The sequence below is a fragment of the Anopheles funestus genome, chromosome 3RL (genome assembly GCF_943734845.2).
Source record: "Anopheles funestus chromosome 3RL, idAnoFuneDA-416_04, whole genome shotgun sequence".
Lineage (NCBI taxonomy): Eukaryota > Metazoa > Arthropoda > Insecta > Diptera > Culicidae > Anopheles > Anopheles funestus.
The window spans coordinates 53,382,329-53,402,691 of record NC_064599.1 but is presented as its reverse complement, the minus strand read 5'-3'; the positions used below and the strand labels follow the sequence as shown (position 1 = coordinate 53,402,691).

The following is a 20,363-nucleotide window of genomic DNA, read 5'->3' as shown; positions in this document are numbered from 1 at the left end:
TGTATGGTCCGGAAACGCGTTTGGCTGGTGTTTTGACAGGCATGCGTATCGTGCGTATGAAGCTGAAAAAACCCATCGCGTCGTTCATCATGGTGTGGGGTCAGGAAACGGGGGTAACATACCGTGGACAACAGCAGTCTTAGCTGTGTCCAGAGCCGTGTGGAACGGTTTCACGCAGAGGATTCACGCACACAGAAGGCAACGTCGTATGCGGATGCTTTACAGAAAGCACCAACACCAGCAGCAGCTACAGCTGCTCCAACCGTAGCTACTAACAACAGTGCGAAAGGAAGGGGACGGGGTCGTAAAGGGAAGGTAAGGTTTACCACACTTCCCAACTCAACTGCAATGTCATCGGCATCTGCAGCGAGTGTCGCGCAGGATCCCGTGTCCAAAATTGCTGATCGTTTGGTTATTCCGATCGAACCAGCAATCGTCGCTCGGCCGTCCCGCCCAAAACCGAACGGCTCAACTAAGAATGAGCAGTGTAAGGAAGTAAACATCCTTACTGTCGCAGGCGCCACCACTACATCGACGGTTGTGGATACTGGCGCTAAACTAGTAACTACGTAACTAAACTACGTCTGCCGCTGCGCCTGCCGTTGCTCCTGCTGCTGAGAGGGATACAGAATCGAGAGCACTGTCAGACTTTCTCGTGTTCTAAACACCGCTGGCCATCCATTCAATTACCATTCCTCTCCGTAACGTAGATGAGCAGGTTGCGATCAAACGCAAGTAAAATCCGGAGACGGATCACGAGAGTGATGGCTCTTCTTCATCCTCACACAACCTAACGGGTGCGAACAAGCGCAAGCCTGGTCGTCCTCCCAAACGGCTCACTACCACACAATAGATGATCTTAGATTCGTCGCGATGGAGCCCAACGAGGTAAATAATAATGTTAATAGTAGCTATAATCTAGCTACTATTAATATTAATACAATTTCTAACTCGACGAAACTAGAAGCCCTCAAAACTTTTATCCGAACAATGGATCTTGACGTCATATTTCTTCAAGAAGTATGTATTCCAGATCTGTCTATACGTGGATTCAATGTCGTCTCCAACGTTGATGTTTCGGGGAGGGGTAAGGCGATCGCTTTACGTGAACACTTAAAATTTTCTCATGTCGAACGCAGTTTAGATTCTCGTTTAATCTGTCTTAGGCTTGAGAATAATACCACACTATGCAATGTTTACGCTCCCTCTGGGAGTCAGCGTAGAGGAGAGAGGGGGGAATTTTTTGAGCAAACGTTGGCGTTCTTCCTGCGAAATGCATGCCAGCATGTCATTCTTGCAGGCGATTTCAACAGTGTGTTGGAGTCAAAGGACGTGACGGGGGCGAGGAATTTCAGCCAGAATTCAGAATTTCAGATACAGCTGAAATCAAGAAGAAGAAGGCAACGGGACTAGAAGCGCAATTGAAGAAAGATAGGAAGTGTAAATCGTTGTTGATATCGCGGATACATGACACTCAACTGGAATACGTTCAAGGAAAGCAGACACCAAAAGATATATGGGACGCGCTGCAGAACCTTTTTGAACGCAAGATCATTGCAAGTCGCATGTACCTCAAACGGAAAATGCTCAGCCTACGACTGGATGGTGGTACATTACAGGAACATTTTCTAGCGTTTGATAAGGTTGTACGACAATATAGAGCGACGGGGGCTCCGTTGGATGAACTCGATGTCGTGTGCAATTTGTTGCTGACCATGGATTCACGGTATGCTACCGTGGTGACGGCGAAACGATGCCAGAGGAGAAGCTTTCCCTAGAATTTGCAAAATGCCGGCTCTTGGATGAAGAAACAAAACAAAAGAACGTTGATAATGGCTCATGTCAGAACGACCAATGCTTGTATATCTGGAAAACGGAAAAGGGAGCAGTGATTATGCTGATATATGTGGACGATATTATCATCGCTGGTACGTCACTGCGGCTGGTTGAGACGGTGAAAAACTGTTTGGCGCATGAATTCGAGATGACCGATGCGGGGAAGTGAAGAACTTTCTTGGCATGAACATCGATCGTGACTTCGAGAATTGTGTGATGAAGATCAGCCAGAAGCAATATTTGGAAGACTTATTGCGGCGTTTCGAGATGGAGAATTGTAAAACGGTTTCGACTCCAATGGAAAGTCGCTTGAAGCTTCTTCGTGGTGAAGAGAAGGATCGAACAAACCAACCATATCGAGAGTTGATCGGCTGTTTGACATATGCAACGTTGACTACACGACCAGATTTGGCGGCAGCTGTAAATATTTGCAGTCAATTTCAAAGCTGCCCAACGGAGTTACATTGGACTTATTTGAAGCGAGTTTTGCGCTTCATTAAAGGAACGTTGGATGTTGGGTTAGTGTGTCGTAAAAACCCTAAGGCAGCGGTGATGGAAGTGTTTTCGGACGCCGACTGGGCAAACGATCCTGTGGATAGGCGATCTGTCAGCGGCGGAATATTCAAAGTGTTTGGATGTACTGTTGCCTGGATCACACGAAAGCAACAGGTTGTTTCTCTTTCATCAACGGAGGCTGAGTTAGCAGCATTGTGCGTGGCAGCATGCCATGAACAATGGTTGATACGATTGTTACGTGATATGGGATATGATCCCGAAGAGCCAATTACGTTCTATGAAGACAACCAGTCATCAATGCGAATTGCCGAGGAGTCAAAGGATTTTGGACGTTTGAAACAAGTAGACGTGAAACTTCACTACCTTCGGGATCTGATTCGGCAAAGAAAAATCTGTCTACGATATATACCATCAGCAGATCAGCAAGCGGATATGATGACGAAGAGTCTGCCTGTAGCAGCATTTCGCAGACATTGCGCTGGCGTTGGGCTAGCTAACTGTAGCGGTTGAGCAGGGGTGTCAGGATGCAACCTTTCTGACAGTTGGCTACCTGGTAATATTTTCATCGGGATTGTTCCGGTGTAGTTTTGTGGCACGCACTGTACAGCTGAACTGACAGTAGTAGAATAATAACCTAGAATATACAACACACGTTTTTCCTCTTCTGCTTAAATTGTTCTGTGTTGTACTTTAATAGATTTGTGACCATCCGAAACCATTTCAGTTTTAATGAAAAACTAAATGTCACGCAAGCATCGCCAATCACAAATCGACCAGAATCAACCATTCGAACTATAATTAGAGCAAAGGATCGGTTTCACGAAACGATTAAAAACGCTCCATTGGAGTCTACTATAATGACAAGAACACTGGAAGTTTGTATTGTCGAAGTAAAGAAACTTTTGCTCGTATGGATTAATGACTTAACACAGAAACGCATACCGTTGAGCCTCAAAAACATCCAAGAAAAAGCATTATAACTGTATGATATCATGATATCAGAGGAGAAGAAACAACTGGCGAAGGATTTGACTTCAGATCCACTATGTTTAAAAGTGCTGTACTGCTCGCTGGTCTGATCATCGCTGGAGTATTGCTGGAGGTGATTTGGTCACCAACAGCATGGATCCAACATGGATCGAATCGAGCGGGTACAGCAATCCTTTACCAAGTTCGCTGTTCCTGGTAAGATCCGCATCCATCCTGCCCAAACTCTAGGTGTCAGTAGCTCGGTCTTGACTCTCTCGAGGATCGTCGATCACGATCGCAAACCATCTTTGTCGCTTCCCTTTTGTTCGGTTGTATAGATGCTCCGTTTCTGTTTGGCTCTATCCCGTTCAATATTCCTAAATGTTCCCTTCGTATTCGTAACCCTCTGATCCCTAGGAATCGTATCTCTTGACTGCTACACTTGACGGCGTAACGGTTTTCAAAATGTAACGCAGGTCCATTGCCCGACAAGTCAGATAATGCGCTTTCGGAAGATCCAAAAGTTGTGGGATTTAAACATGAGTTCGTCGAGCAGCTGCCGAGAGAACCATTAATCAAAGTGAACCTAAAATTATTATTTTCTTAGGTTAGGAACATAGCCCCCAAATTACAATACCACTATCTATTGAGGAAACATTTTTATTCCACGATTTCATAAGAAGCGGTTCTCCACAGCAAATTTTCTTGTCTCAATGGCAAAGTATTTGGAAGAGCGATTGAATTCAGCCGGTTCCTTTTCTCGGTCTCTCTGCAAGTGCCCCTACGGCCTTGGCTCGGTCGTATCTCTGTAGATCGTGGATTTATACGGATAATGTCCGGACCAATGTCGAATAATTTCGCACTGGATGCACATACAGTGATCAATCGGAAAACCGGACATCTTCAGTGCAAAATTATATGGATTTTCGATTGCGCCAATGTATATAGCGTATCAATCTGGCAGAGACAAATGTGTATGGTTGCGGAGTTTAGTTCACACCGCAATAGGATATCTTCAACACTTCACCAGCAATAGAGCCATCAACAATAAAACAACATAACTCAAAACCGGGCATAATTCAAATGGCATGAAAGAAGTAGTTTGTGAATATGTAAACTCATAGGATACTGAAGAGCCGTAATTCTCAAAAATAATTAAATAAAATGAATAAATTAAATAACACATAGAATTATAAGTCCCTACAAGCCATGTAAACAACTTATTGTTACATGTAAACGGTGGCAATAAATCAATGCATAAAGTCATAATTTTCGCTTACCGCACCGTCCAAGGAATCAGATCAAATTGCTGCTTAAACTTCAAGTAGTAGCACCTAGCACATATGTCTTACTATACAAGTCCTATACAAGTCCCTAAAACTGGAGAAGAAAGTTATAGGACACAATTAAAGCAGAACATTATTGCGTTCTTTAAGTTGCTTACCACTTCATAATATCTAGTCCATGATTGGTGAAATCGCGCGTAGGAATCCACTCTCGAACTCTTTTTCAGAAAATCGATCCACCGACGCTCGTGCTGCTTCTCGAATTTTCGAATTATACTCCGGTGTGTTGTACAGTATGTTGGCAATACAGCGCGCATAATCATAGGCATCGTAAGCAAGGTAGCCGTTCTGGCTACCCTCGGACGTCTCGATAATATCCATCAGTGGACCTCCGGAACGATTAGCTACCATTATCAAACCGGCAGCCATGCAATCAACTACACTGATGCCGAAATGCTCGTTCCACATGCAGTGTAAACCGACCGTCGCACGTTGATAACATTGCAGCAGCTCGCGATACGGTACATTAACTCTAAACTCTACCGAATTTTCCAGGGACAGATGCTTCGCTAGGTCTTGCATGTTTTTTACACGCACTCGATCTTCTTCATCACGGCACGAACCAACTATCAATAGCTTTAAACGATTCCAGAGCGCTTCGTCGTTGTTTAACAGTGTGCGTAACTCGTACATGGCTTGTAGCTGCAGCGGGTGGTCTTTTTCTGGCCGATACTGACCGACGGATAAAATGATGATATGATCGTTCTGCTCATCGGTGAGCGATTCCAATCGCTTAAGCTGTGACACTTCGCACGGTGGATACACACGATGCGTCTTGTATGGTACGTCCCACAGCGAAATGATGTGGTTTTCGGTCCAGGACGAATTCACCATTACGGTATCGGCACAACGTCCAACCCAGCCGTAGATGCGTGAAAACAACCGGTAGTACACGATTTTCAACCACGTGGCGAAAGGGTTTTTTGCCACATAACCTCGATTATTGTAGGATTGCGATTGCGACTGAACACGTCGCAACATGTCGGTGCTAATGGTAGGATAGTGTGTGTAGCAGCCAATCTTACATCCACCAAAGTACGCGAACACCGGGTACGTAAACGCATAACCCATCGTGTCGATAAACACATCCGGTTGCAACTTTAACAGTGCTTCGAACGCCAGCACGATTGAACCTAAACTTTGCCCCAGCAGTGTAAAGTGCGGGTATCTCGAAGCTTCCACCCAGCATCGCTTGCTTAGGTACACGAACGTTATACGTTCTGAATCCAAAGTGAGGTTAAAGCTTCGTTCCGCTTTGGCCAATATTTCCGCCGGCTTTGCGTCCAAATCACCCGTGTACACGAAAAGCTTGACATTTTCGTAGCGATTCAACAATGCTCGAATGGCACACCATAGTACTCGTTCACCGCCACCACCAGCGTTGCAATAAGGATGAAAGAACGCTACATGTTTCACTTTTTGGTCCGTTCGCTTCCGTCGTTGAATTTTTATGAGCTGACGCAACAGAATGCACACCGTCAAAAGTCCTATTGACACGAATGATCCCAGAAAGAATAGAACATAGACGCTGCAAAAAAAAGCGCATTAGAGATAGAGATTGTACATGGGTGTCTGTGTATCTTTCCAATTTTGATTTCTTCAAAATACTTACAAACTACACCAGCAGAACATTGTACCAAAATGGATGTCGTCTTTACTGCTTGCAACAAATTTATGACTTCCAACAACTTCGCTTAACTAACAAGCGCTTCGCTCATTTTGTATGTTTTGTTCCACCGGGTGACGCGGAATCTTTGACGTTGATGATACATCGTTCATGAACACTTGGAACGATACCGGACATCTACAATGACATTTTACGTAAGAAATATTCTTAATTTACGGACAAACAACTTGAAGATATAATCGTGTTTTTATATTTTATAAGCATTATTTTGTTAAAATTTTAAAAGATTTAAAATTATACCTATTAATTAACGTGTATAATAGGCACAATACAATGGTACAACCGATACGTCCATTTTTTTAAACTGCCTTGTGTCGTGCTTGTGGAATTTAATTCCAGCACACCTGGGCGTTGCTAAAACTTTATTTTAGTATTTCCGTTCATATTTGAAAAATTGAAGCAGAAATAATTAGAACGCTAGTCGTAACCATGTTGGCGAATTAAATAAGCAGCTGTTGTTCATTTGCAATGATAAATCTAGTAAAATGCAATGCCTCAAGCTTCATTTTCTTCTTCTTGGCGTAACGACTTCTGAGGTCATGACGGTCATTTCTGGCTTACGAGACTTATTTTACCACGTAGTTGGATAGTCAGTCCTTGCTACGGGGAGACGATCCGAATGAGATTTGATCCCCAGTCCTGCCGTGCGGACCGGCGCCGTTTATCACATACACCGTCCGGCCGCTCCCGGTCTCAATATTTCAATATAAAATACATTAACACTTAATACTATCAAACAATTTCATCGCAATGCATGTACAGATCTATGTTTGATGATGATGAATGTGATTATAACCAACTCGAGGAAGTGGATCGACGATTTTTTAAATTAATAACTAGAAATTTCGTGTTGGCGTTCAGATATACTTGGATCAGTTTAAAGTAGACAATAATATCTAGCGATGATAATTAATGAGCAGGTGGGCAAGTTTCAAGATATTAGTAAATTGGTCACCATACGATTCAATATTCAAACATTTAGTTCGTCGTCCATTCCGTTTACTTGCATTGAATAAACGTTTTATTAGTAAGTTGTAATGTTATTATCTTTGCTATCCATTATTGTACACTAATTGGGCTACCCTTAAGGGCAAAGCTAATCGTGATACTACATGCATGAATTCCACTACTTCTTCACAAAAATGCAAAATCACTTAAAAGCTTCTTGTTTTACCCTTTCGATGCTGGCCAACAAAGCATTTCCCTGTAGCTATTTACTCATCTCGAGAAAAGTTTTTCAATCTCCATTTATCTTTTGCATTTCCAATGTATCTACTATGAAAGATGCTACTGGCAGGTGACACTGGTTAGTATGAATTTTACATGATTGTGTTTTTCTCTTCTATGTCCTTTTTTATGAAATTTCTTGTTTTCAAGCTATAGTTTGCGATGGACAGGAATCAGTTCTCGTTTTCTCGTCCCGCCTGATTTCTGCGACAAACAGCAGCATGATGTATTACGTTTTCACGGCTTTCGCGCCAGAACGGGTGCTGTTCGCACAACATTGAACTTTCACGCATTGCTGGATACAATAAAAAATTGGCACAACACTTGCTTATACCTTCCGTGCATCAGTCCAGAGATCGATCCCGGGGAATGGCAAATGGTGATAAAATTTACAGCCGAAAACAAAAAACAATGACAAGTTATGGATTTTTTTTTCTCTTTACCGTAAAGGATGGTTGGACGATGCCAAATGACAAAAAAAAACATAAACACACACAAACATCTTCTACAAGCCTAGGGGGCAAGTTTAGCATTGAAAATGGGAGTAATGGCGTATTGTTCTAAATGCTGTACAAACAACTTCGTTGGTATAGGCCAGGGGCTTCCAAACTTTTTAGATGGCGAGACGCTTTGAGTGGAATAGCCACAGCTGAGAACCAATCTCGGGATCTCTCGGAAGGGCCGTAGTTTGGATACCTCTGGTATAAGCAATATATTAATGTTGGTTCGCCCAAGCAAAGAGAAATAACGCGGAACGGACAGTAAGGGCAAATAGAAAATTGGGCAACAATGGTGCAATACATGCACCATTTTTCGGTTCCTATTGCCACAGCCAAAAACATAGTTCGAATAGCCAGCAATGTTTCGCCTTCGCACGTGTTCTCAATATGATTCATAAATGCTAACGATACTATCGACGAGATTGCAGTTTTTTAAATACAAAAACATAAACAGATTAGTAATAGGTAATAATCAATCACAATCACTTAAGGGCACATATTTCTTACAGCGACGGGCCATTACAGTCCAAGAATTATTGGGCACACTTCCCCTGTTCACCGGAAGAAGAAAATCAGGACATCCGTTTGAGCGCCTCGTGTGAAATAGAAAATACGATTTCCACCATCTAGGGACCCATCTTGCAAAAACTGTACACCGTGCATCAACCTTCGTTCAGGGTCTCGCGGTTTAGAATGCTTCCAACGGTCGTTGGTGTTTGTGTTCTTTGCCGACAAATCCAATTAACTTGCAGTACTCCCCGAGTTGCTGACAGCTGTGCTAGCGGAAATGCGCTACCCCTCCTCAAAAAAACTCGTCCTTGGCATGCTTCGAACGATGATGATGGCGACAACCAGGTCTACCATTCGATAAGTCGTGGACCATCGCCTCATTATGACCACATAACGAACCATTTACCAACACTCAGGACTAGCCGAGCACCTAACCGGAAGGAAAGTTCGTTGGTGGTGAACATTTTGTTAAATGGAATGCAATTACGGTCACTTCCCCCAAACGTGCACCGATGCATGCACTCTGCTTTCGAGGTGATTAATTTGTGCGGCACCGTGGGTGACCACTTTCTTTAATTTTTGAGACAATGATTAATTGGTTTCTTTAGATTAGCGAACGAACTTGAGAAAATTGAGACGATTGACAAAAGCAATATTTAGTGTTCACAAAATAATAGTATGGTCAGCACTTGGCCAAGTCCTAGGCGTTTGGTAGCTTAGGAGTTCATCAAGTTTATAATACATACGTCTACTTTAACGTCCCGTCAGGCGTTCTGAAATAATCCAACAATGAAATGTAACGTATGCTACGCTTCAAAAATATAGTTCACACAAAATAAAATATAAATTCAGTAACAAAACATTACCCTAGTCTTGGTTCTTGGTCTTTAGAGTCAGCATCATCCAAAACACTAGCAAATACTGGCTAGTATGTTGTCTATTAGTTGATGGGACACGTCATGAAAATGTCACTAGATCACCTAGCCCAAAAGAGCCAGGATAAAATTTTGTGTGGTTTAACACGAGAACTGCCGATGGGACTTTTTTGTCCCATCGCACTCGAAGAAGGTCGCTGTGTTGAGTTGCTTATAAAGCTGAATTATTCCTAATTTTGATGCTTATTAAATATTTAACCACCAAAAACCCTTAGATAATGATAAACATGTCTAAATATGTATATATAACGTATGGGACAAAATTGCTCCATATGGCGGTTGAAAAGTCCGGCGGTTCTAGTGTTAAGTAAACAATATCTATATTTAGGTAGGTTCCTAGATACATCTTCTTCCAGCTATCTATATATATCTAACAACATATATAATTGTCCTGTCACGGTTTAGTGTGCAAACTCCTCCGAAACGGTTGCACCGATTTGTATGAATTTTTGCAATTTATTCGGCCGCGGTATGAGAATAGGGTTTTAAATACTTTTCGTTTAGGTATTTAAATACTTTTCGTTTAGGCGTAGCTCTGGCAACGCGGTGGTACGCGTGGAAGCACGACAGTACCGGACAAGAAATCACATTTCGATCGTACCCTGTGCGCCAGAGTTACTCTCCTGCTACGGGTATATAAAGTCAAGGAAACTCAGAAATGCCATGCCTCTTTAAGCTTTAGTGGCGCAAAAGGAGGAAAAAAACAAAGTTAGACACACGGACCAACAACAACAATACATACAACGGGAATTTACATCCGTTTAATTTCTTCAACAATGACCCAGACATTGAATATTCGACACATCCTAAAGTGATGAACAGTGCAATGGACAATGAATGTTCAATTTGCCATGCTCTCAAATTTATACTAGGATCAGCTGGAATGGGGGAAAAAAAAGATTCTGATTAAAATGTTTTTTCGATAATAGATTCAAAAAATCATTGAGTATTTCTAATAAATTGTTCTGCAATAAATGTCAAGAGTTGTTAAGAACTCTAGTGAGTTAAGTGAAGACTAAACATAAAAAATTTCCACTGGAAAACATTAATTACAAAACATATGTTTAGACCCAAAGCTAGGATTGCGGGGTGAGCAATCTTTCTAATCTCTTACTTTGTAGTTATTTGCACATTTAACATTTTATTGTGCGAGATCAATTTATTTTTCATAGTACCTAATGCTTCCTTTTGTGAACCTAACGAGAAATAGACTATGAAACGTGGTAATGAATATATTCAAATTCAAAGATTAACAAATATATTGAAGTGATTAAAAAGAGAACGATTGAGCAGTTTTTTTAAATATCATCTAACATGAGATATTCATATATTTATTCATCTATATAAATATTCATATTTGAACTTTTCAAATGATAATAAACAAAAAATAATTCGAATAAAGAATACTTTTAATCCTTCACGTGATATCATGTTTCAAAAAGTCACAAAATAAGTTGTCACAATAATGCATCGTGTTTCATTTCCGGGGTTATTTATCGTGGAGGCTATTTTAAATATTACCATCCCGTTCTTTTCCCCGCCTGCGACCGTTTCCACACGGGATGTTTTGTTCGCCGTTTTTCTTCTACTAAAGAAAAATTTTCCGCAAAAAAATGGGTCTACCACAGACCAACAGTTCGTGCTAGACCCGTGTCCGGTTTTTATCCTAACCGAACGCAACACAGCAAAACTTGCTTCACACATTTACTATGTGTCTTTTTCAGTTCGTGTCCTTGTTCCGAGACTATCGCTCGGTTCGACCGCTAAAGAACGCAAAAGAGCGTAATATGGAACTCTCTTGTAGAGATTTTTAAGAACGGATTGTTTGCTTGTGGGTGAAATAGCACGAAAAAGTGCATCGTCAGCCGTTCGCTTCGGTTGCTCTAACCTCGCTCATAAGAATTCACGACACTACTGGTTTATGCGTTGCCTCGCGGGTGTATATGTGAAGGACTGGGAAACAAAACGAGCGTTTCGAATAAGAACCTCCAGTCCAGTACAGAGACAATCCACCAGGCCACAAAAAGAAAACAGACAACAACGACAGTAACGGGTCAAAGGCACGCCAAAGTCAGAAGCACCCTTTTGGCCGTTGGCTTGTTCTAGCTTCAGCAAAAGTGAATAGTTGCCATATGCATGGAAGGAGTAGCTCTGCGAAGAAGGACCGGCCGTTTCAGGAAGCGAACGCAAGATCTGTTCTGTCTCATTCGAGTTGCTTCATGACGGTTGCGGTAAGGATTGCCGCCAAGATACTGAGTGTGTCCAATTCAATGGTTCACGAAAATGCGCTGATGGCGGCAGTAAAGAAAAAAAAAGATATGACGCCGCATACAATCGCACAACCCTTGCGAACATTATCCGGCTATAGCGAGGGCTACTCCTCGGACCGGGAACGCTAGTGGGATGGCAATCTAAACACACTATCTTCTATCATCATTATGCACGTTCCTCCTGATGGTTCTTTGTGTGAAATTTCCTCCCGTTGGCTGGCTGGAGGATATTCGTGGCGAAAGATTGGGTTTCCGATCTGGAGAAAGGATTTATACGGTGTCCGGTTTTAGCGACAAATCCCCCTGACTTTCTGTCCAGAAAGTGATGAGCGTTTCTATTCTGCGTACGCTTCTTCTTCGTCTAGTGTTCGCTCTGTTGAATGGTCGACGAGGGAGAAGGAATAGTGTACAGATTTATGGGTTTTGATAGCATTCACAATTACCATTTACTATTACCCACACGATCGAAGGAGAAGGTAATGGTAATGTTAACAAAGAAAGAACGTTGTAGACGATGTTTGGTGTGGTTAGTTTAAAAACACTTAAAAGCTGTGATACTACTATTATTATTAATGTAAGCCATTTAACATTTGTAGTATGATTAGGACATTAACATTGCTACAAAAATCATTATTTTGTGGTAGTTATCTTCCTCACACTCTATCGGTGGTTTTAGCTATAACTATAACATAACTATAATTTCATAGATTTTAAGAATATGTAATGAATCTTGGTTTAACTCCAAGCAGTGGCCGATCAAGCTCTTCGGAAACTCTATGAGTTAGGAGTAAGGCTTAAAAGGGCCATTCTTTTCTTTCTCATTCTAGCCTTTGTGATACTTTTATACAACGATTTCTTTGATGGCTAGGATGGCTAGGCTCCTATACAACGTCAGAACAGTGAAACATAACAGACGACAAAGTATTTGATGTAACATATAGCAAAAATCAAGTAGTACAAATAAAACTATACATTCTTAAATATGCAGATCAACATAATCTAAACAAAGCTACCAATGTAGAAAAACCGATCATTCATATAATACGTTTTATATAACAGCCTTAACAACCTAATGAAAGCAAAGAAGTAAAAAACGTAAATTGAATAAAAATTATCATCAATTTGTATTGATGCAATTAAACCAAAATGACAAAGAAGCATAGTATTAGGATCAAGTTATGGCCTTTTTAATTTGCGCTCCTATTTAATTCTATTTATGGAATGAGTCTTTTCTGCTCATTGCTGATACGAATTACGAAATGCAACGACAACCAAATATTTCAAATCGTTATTAACGATGTCCGGATATAAAATCAAATGTAATTAAAAACTTAAAAAATTTAAATTTATTTAAAACTTAAAAAAATTAACAAAACATGATGTATCTATATTACAGATTCGATGCATAAGCTCAATTCATCGGATGTTAAAAAAAGAATGAAAGCGAAGATAATAATTTCAATTGAAAGTGCCGTTTTATATCTATTACAGCGAGGATTTGTTAACCTATCTGGATGTGTTATCCAAAGTTGTCTCATCAATCAGAGTCCAAAGAATTATGTCTAGGTACGCTATAAGATTCCTCAGACCGAAAAACAACTCTGCGATTTCATATTACATACGATGTTTATTGTTAGGCTTGGAGTAAGCTTAAGAAAGTCACATCAAAAATTGTCAAAGAATCGCTTATTATCAAAACATTAAAGGAAGGGCTGGACGCACACTGTGGTGTATGTGGAAGCGGTGGCGTATTTAACGGTAAGTGAACTAAGCGGTAACGGTGGGCACCGTGCACGCAAGTGTATAAAACCAGAGCTATTTTTTCAATCCAAGCATTTCACGACGGCTCTGTTTGTTTTCCTGCTTAGACGAGTAAATCCGCCACTGGTCGGAAGTAACCCGGTTTCACATCACATCCGGATCGTATTTCCGTAGCAAGGACTAACTGTCCGGCTGCGAGCAAAATAATTATAGTAGGCTATAACCTATTTAGTCTTTATGCCCAGAAGTAGAGGACTAAACGCGCTACACTTGGCTTAACAAAAGAAAAATCCATGTACTCGAGGCACGTAGCGGACACATTACCAATTAATACTAGCAGTGCGTCTTAGCACTAGCACTTTACGCTGTAACACGCAGTTTTAAACAACAATATGAAGATATTGATGTTAATTTGTCGTGTATCAGTTGAATTAGGTCTTCCGTTTTTCGACCATTCGGTACATTACTAAAAAGGCCTTTTTTCATGTGGATCCCTGAACGGCGGGCAAGATTTTACAATTACAAACCATTCAGCGTTGTTGAGATGCTCACTCCTCCCCTTCTTCCTTCACATCTACCGGATCCATTGCTGTACTCCAGCCATCGCCGACGGAATCTAATTTTGTTTGCAGAATTACTACATCCCTAGCACGGGTTCTGGTCATTTTTTGTACACGGTGAAGCCTAGTGTGCGATAACAAATAAAACTTTACTAGTCAACTAACAATCTACAATCGCATTTTTGCCGTATCACATACCTAAATACAAGCCTTTCATTACTTCGCTGTAGTGCTTTGCATTTCTCGTGTAGCAATCGTACACCCCTTCGGTACGCTTCGTTGGAATCTGTTGTGGTGTAATGAACGGGTTTTTCATTGCTTGATGTTGATGAGTGGGTTTTAGGCGATTTCCCGCTAATCATTGCGATTAATTCAATGCAAAAGTGCGTAAAACACTGAAATTCGTGTTCCGTCTGTGCTTTGTTTATGTTTGTTTATATGACAGCTGACATTTGGGAAGCGTACCTGGGCAGCTACAACTTTCCTGCAGTACAAAACCGTTGCATAGTGGGAAGTGTAACGGTTATGAAATGGATAAGTTTTACCAGTATTTCTGCAAGATCAATTCAAGTTCCAAAAATTACCAAAGATTAAGTTCTTTGGCAATCTGTTACCATCAATTTTTTCGTAGTGTGCTTTCAGTCTATTCTCTTATTGGGTTATATAATGAGTTTATTTTATTTTGATAACACCTTGGACATGGCCTTCTGGTGAAGAGTTACCGATCTTGATGAATATGCTTTTCAGCTGAACTTCACTGGGTCGGTCTATTCTACATCATCGTCGAAGAACGTTCATCCAAACTCATCTGGATCAGCTTCCCCATAAGAAGGATTGACAATCATCCGGATACACGATAAAGATAAATTTACTGTGCCATTAAAATGGAAGCATTATCGTATCTAGGTAAAATTAAGACACAAGTTTCACAAAAAATACATAAACTACGTCCGCTAGGTATATAATATTCAATAAGAAAGAAACATACAATAAAATAAAAAGCATAAAACAAAAATAGAAAGGAAAAAACAAACCCCAAACTTTTCTTCTTAACTCTTTGATAAGTCATTCAAAAACAATATACCTGTCCGAAACTTGTCTCCAGCTATATTTTGTTAGCCAGAAAAAAGTGTAAAAGTGTCCACTGGTTACCAACTTTGCTGGATTTTGTACTGCCAAGAGTTTTGTTTGTTTTTTGTATCAGCCCAACGCTCTCGCAATGAAAGTTCAAAGGTTGTTTATTCTTTTACGTTTGCTTCGCATTACATCGCGCCCGGTAATGCACCGATGGAAAAGTTTTCAAAGGATATAAAATGCATTAGAAGCGTCTTGCTGGTGCACAGTGAAAGCACAGATAAAGAACTTAAAGGAGAGGCTTAGGTGTTGGTAAAGTTTGAAGTAAGTAGAAAGGTGTCAGGCAGGAACGTTGATCCAATTGATGTGATTTTATAGACACAGAGTGAAACATACAGGTGATAGTTTTGGTCCATACATGTTGCATGGTTGCAAGGAAATGCCATGTAGACGTGTTGGAATAGAAGGTTTAATTTGACGTTATTTGATAAATTTCTACGATTTTTATATTAAAACAACGATTTATAATGTGATATTTGTTGACTATCAAAATAGGAAGGTAGAGGAATTTACACAACAATATTTAAGCCCATACAAGAATTTATTTGGTTGGGAATGCATAAAACGCCGACTCGATCATTCAATCATTTAGGATTGAATATACTAATTGCATACCTTTAGGCGCTTCAAAATCTGAATCGATTTAGATGGCGTGAGCAGTTTACTTCTACGTGATAAAAATACTTAAACCTCCGTATGTGTTGTTTGGACTAAGTAAACGATATACTCCAATCTAACGTGGCAAATCCGAGAAGGTTCACCAATTTTAATTGAAAAATATTTTTCCAAATGCAGCACACTTACGCTGTACGAGAACGTTTGATCACGCTGATTTGACTTCTTTTTCACCCATTCGCTCGATATTGATAGCATCCTAAACCAGTTGAATTTAGAACTGCAAAGAAAGGCAAAAGCATAAGAATAGCGCATAAATGATTCCCTCCAAGCACGCCAACCCTTTACGCACTTGGCCAGAACTTGCAACAGCGCTCTTCATCACCTGGTACGGGTTGTAAGTAACGTAGCGGATAGACAGCTTTACGGTCAACTAGAGGCTGCTTGATAAGTGCTGAAGTCTGCAGCCTCATTGTTAGAGCCACCATTAACGGCAGCACCTCGAACCATCGATACCGCATGGGTAAGAGTATTGAATTTTTGATAAGCCAAACCAAGGTTCGCGTAAGGCGTTTTTTTTGTGCGCATACATTTCTTTACCTGTGGCCTATCCTCTTACGGCAGTCAGAAAAAAATGAAGTCTGTATCCTTTCACGTGGCCGGAAGATGACAGTGACCATGCGGAACGTATGGTGGCGACGCGAATTATGCCAACCGATGGATACGTAACGCGACACCGGACAAATTAATTTTCTGCCCTCTGGTACCATGAAGGGACACGACGAACACAAGCCGTTAATTTTGCGGCACTCGTATCGTGTTTTGGGGTTGTTTCTTTCTTTCATTTTCTTCCTTTCCGCTCGCATGTTCCATGCTACGGCGCACCATATCGGGGACTGGTTTGCTGTGGAGCTTCGTTTACTTTTCGATGGCAAATAAATATTTGATCATCTGCCCGCCAGCTTGCGGGATGCACGTGTGCGTGTGTGTGTGTGTGTGCATAAGCTTTTGATGCTTGGTACGCTAAAGGAACAACAGGATCCTTCACACTGCCGGGTGTGAGTTGACCGCGAGGCGTGTGTTTTCTTAAGGCGTGTCTCCATCCCCATCCCCTGCTGGGTGGCCCAGACCACCAACATTAAACATTCATTTGACGGATGGTGTGGCGGGATAGCAGGATTTGTGCAAAATTGGTAGGCAAAAGAATGGTTTGCAATGTTATGCCTTACACGGTGGGAAACCGTTATCGGCCAGACTGGGAAAAGGCAATCGTTTAAATTCAATAGCAGCTATCAACATTTAGTGCGCATTGTGAGCATTGCCACGTGTGTTTGCTTGGGCTTGCTGCTTATGGCATCACCATGTAGCGTAACAAAAGTTGTGAAATTCTCTAGATTGCGGAATCCATTGTGAATAATGAGATAATTATTAGGTAAATTACATTTGAGGCTTTAAAGTTGCTATTGAAAATATTAAATTTGCTTATTTATTTGTTTCTGCACTATGGAAAGGATATTTTTATAACTTTAAAATTGCAATTAATTGTACGTAAATTTTTAACACCTGCCTGTGCAAACATAACAATACTGAATGTTAATACTTATGGTTCGAACAGTTCAGATTAGTACATGAAATGTCCATCGAAATTTGATATGGGCAAATTTCGAGTGGTAAAATTTAACTCAAACACAATCCGTGCTAGGAAGTCAGTCGTTAGCCATAGGTTAGATAAATGTTTATTCTATCGTTCTTCAGGCCAGTTTTTCTCTTTGGATGATGGAAACTATCTTATTAGTAACATTGTTCACTGCCAAGTCTACTATTACAATTAGAATACACCACAGACTAGGATATCCACATATATCAGGTATCAGTAGCACTTAAGATTACTCGGTTTTTGTACGGCGATCTATTCACCAGGATCGCTGAGAAAATTTTAGATTTGCAACTTCTTATACAGCGCGTTACACAACTATATTGATGCCTGGTTTTTAGCAATGCTGAAGTGTGTGACGATAAGAAATTAATAATTAAATCATAAATGAAATGATGGCTTTTTTGCCACTTTTGATAGCTCGTATTACTTTTACAGCAAAATTTCACATGTTGTGGCTGTAAATGTTATATCCTTTTAAGAGGTTTAGTGATTAAATATACACATATTTTGATTGGAATTTTTATAAGAACCATAACAAACATCATCGATAATTTTTATACATTTAAAGAAAAATATAAAAAATCAAAATGTGATGAATGTTTATACAAATTTTATTAAACCTTCAAATACAGTTAACTGAACTTTTACAAAATTTCCAAAAATATATTATAATAAAATGCAGACGTAGAATTTTATTTGATACAAAATATACAAACATTATTTTTGTCTCTTCTTTTAATCAAAAGTTTCTCAACTTAAGCGTTTTTACACACATTCTATTGATGAACTTCATAGGCTATTCGAATATGTGGAATTCCGTTTTATGAAATTTAATATTTACATAAATGTTTCTGCAACTAATAGATAACTATTAAGTGAAGTTAGGGGCGGGTTAGGAGGTACGCTAACTATACAGATGATCTGGTCGTTAATTTATTTATAATTAGATAATTTAGTTTACCTCGTGACTTTAAGCCAATAATATAAATGAGGAATGAGGCAATACAAAATGATTTAATATTCACAAGTTCAACATATAATTCAGGGTCCCAGGGCATTTCAGAGAACAGATTGAATGCAGTGTTCATATCTTGTGTAATTTATTTTAAAAAGTTAGTTGTATACTTGCACTGCTGCTATTCAAAAATTTATGTTTTTCGAAGCAACTATTTTTCTATATTTGCTATATTTATTTTTGACAACTAACGATCGTCTGAATGTTTTAACGAATATTTTGAAAATGAACAATTTGAATCAATCTTTAACAATGATTAATGAATCGTTCTTAGAACTGTTTTATCTCCTAATATTGTGTATATCAATATAAAACAAATGTTACACGAGTTAAGCATTGCATTTAATAATTCAAGAAATTATCCAATAATACTGCCCTCCTGACAGTAATATGCAAAATAAAACTTCAACGAATAAATTCAACAAACTAATCAAATCGACCGGTCGATACTGGTAACAATTTTAAAACATTTTATAAATATCTACCGACTGTCCCTTATAAATAAAAAAAAATATCTACAGAACCGAGTTTGAGCAAAGTTTTCTGGACAATCGGGCTGGTTTCAGTGTGAGAGAAAGTTTCAAAGATAGCTCATTTTACGTTATATGTGAAGATATCATGTTCCACCTTGCAGATACTAGAGCCTATGCATATATTTAAAAAAAAATGACCAATTCAAATAACACAATTGCATTAACATGCATTAACAAAACAAATTCAAATGTTGTCGATTTGTGTGTTTTTAATGGTGAATTAAATAATTTTTTTTTTCGAATCTTTTTAAAGAAGAAGGATAATTTACAGATAATGGAATTATATCAAACAGCAAAAGAATTGTTATCCACCTTCACAAGTAACGAAATTAGATTGAACATGTTACTGCCGTTACCTATTTTGAACGCTTCTGTTAATTTTGATATTTTTCAGTTTTAAAACGAGTTCAAATGTATTTGAAAAATTAAATTAGTGAAATTGTTTTTTTTATATTTCATTCTTATTATCCATTTAAAATGATATCTTAGATTTAGTTACCAATTTCAAAATAATTGACGATTTTGCACGAAGCAAGACAAAGGTATTTTTTAATTTAAAGTCATATCTGTATACAATTTCTAAGTTGTAATAATATGTATATTGCATATAAGTAGTAGATAACAAAGTTTGTTTTTATTATTGTAGCACTAAACATTTATCTTAATACGGCCTGGCCGTTCTAGACAAGCCGCAAGTGGAGTCACCATGTATGTACGGATTGAGTGGAGTAAGGAATAAAAGAGTCGCAACTCAGTGCTCATGAGAAAAATCATAAAAAAATAGAAAATAGAATTTCTTGTACAATTTTCTCGCAAATGATTGACTAGATTCAAGATGTTAGATTGAGGGTTTTTTGTTAAGTTTAAATTACAAACATGACACAAAAACTTGAAGTGGTAACATTAACCTCGACAAATCTCTACCAAGCTGATAAATATTGTAATTTACATTCAGGCCTTATCGTCAAGCACTGGTTTTACATACCAGACACAAATCAACAACCAAGGTCCAGATCCATCCTGTAAGCATCTGATTTAGTTAATCTAAGCGCCATTTCCGATTGTCGCTTGCGCAGTTCGTTTTCTTATTGAATTGTTTAAGTCCAGACAGAGTTTTACTTCACGCTGGCGATGGTTAAGATAAGTCGGTGACGGGATCATTAAGCATTGAAGTATTAGATCGTACCGGTTGCTATTCTCTGTTCGCTGTTTCAATGAATTGTTCAACATAACGCACAGCATCGAAATTTGTGGCATATTCATAGCGTTCTGCTCGTAGCCAACCGTCCCCT

The 20,363-nt window shown here is 39.4% G+C and overlaps 1 protein-coding gene and 1 long non-coding RNA gene across 5 annotated transcripts in view; both read right to left on the bottom strand.

The window, feature by feature from the left end:
* Positions 1 to 6,417, bottom strand: part of LOC125770854 (GDP-Man:Man(3)GlcNAc(2)-PP-Dol alpha-1,2-mannosyltransferase) — a 39,238-nt gene extending 32,821 nt beyond the window's left edge. The window contains exons 1-4 of one of the 4 annotated variants that reach the window (XR_007419247.1): positions 6,280 to 6,417; positions 4,766 to 6,195; positions 2,570 to 4,701; positions 1,958 to 2,374 (exon numbers count right to left, since the gene is read on the bottom strand). Coding sequence is in view for 1 of the 4 variants with exons in the window: in XM_049440889.1 (XP_049296846.1) it covers positions 4,779 to 6,195; positions 6,280 to 6,299 (1,437 nt within the window). In the remaining 3 variants the exon portion in view is untranslated. Of the gene's footprint in view, positions 1 to 1,957; positions 4,702 to 4,765; positions 6,196 to 6,279 lie in introns of those variants that run through there. The other 3 variants (XR_007419248.1, XR_007419249.1, XM_049440889.1) reach the window with 3 other exon arrangements.
* Positions 6,418 to 13,252: 6,835 nt separating this feature from the next.
* Positions 13,253 to 14,669, bottom strand: LOC125767557 (uncharacterized). Its single transcript, XR_007418810.1, has 2 exons — positions 14,316 to 14,669; positions 13,253 to 14,241 (listed from the first exon to the last, which is right to left on the bottom strand). It is a non-coding gene; the product is annotated as an uncharacterized LOC125767557 (long non-coding RNA).
* Between the last annotated feature and the right edge of the window lie 5,694 nt (positions 14,670 to 20,363).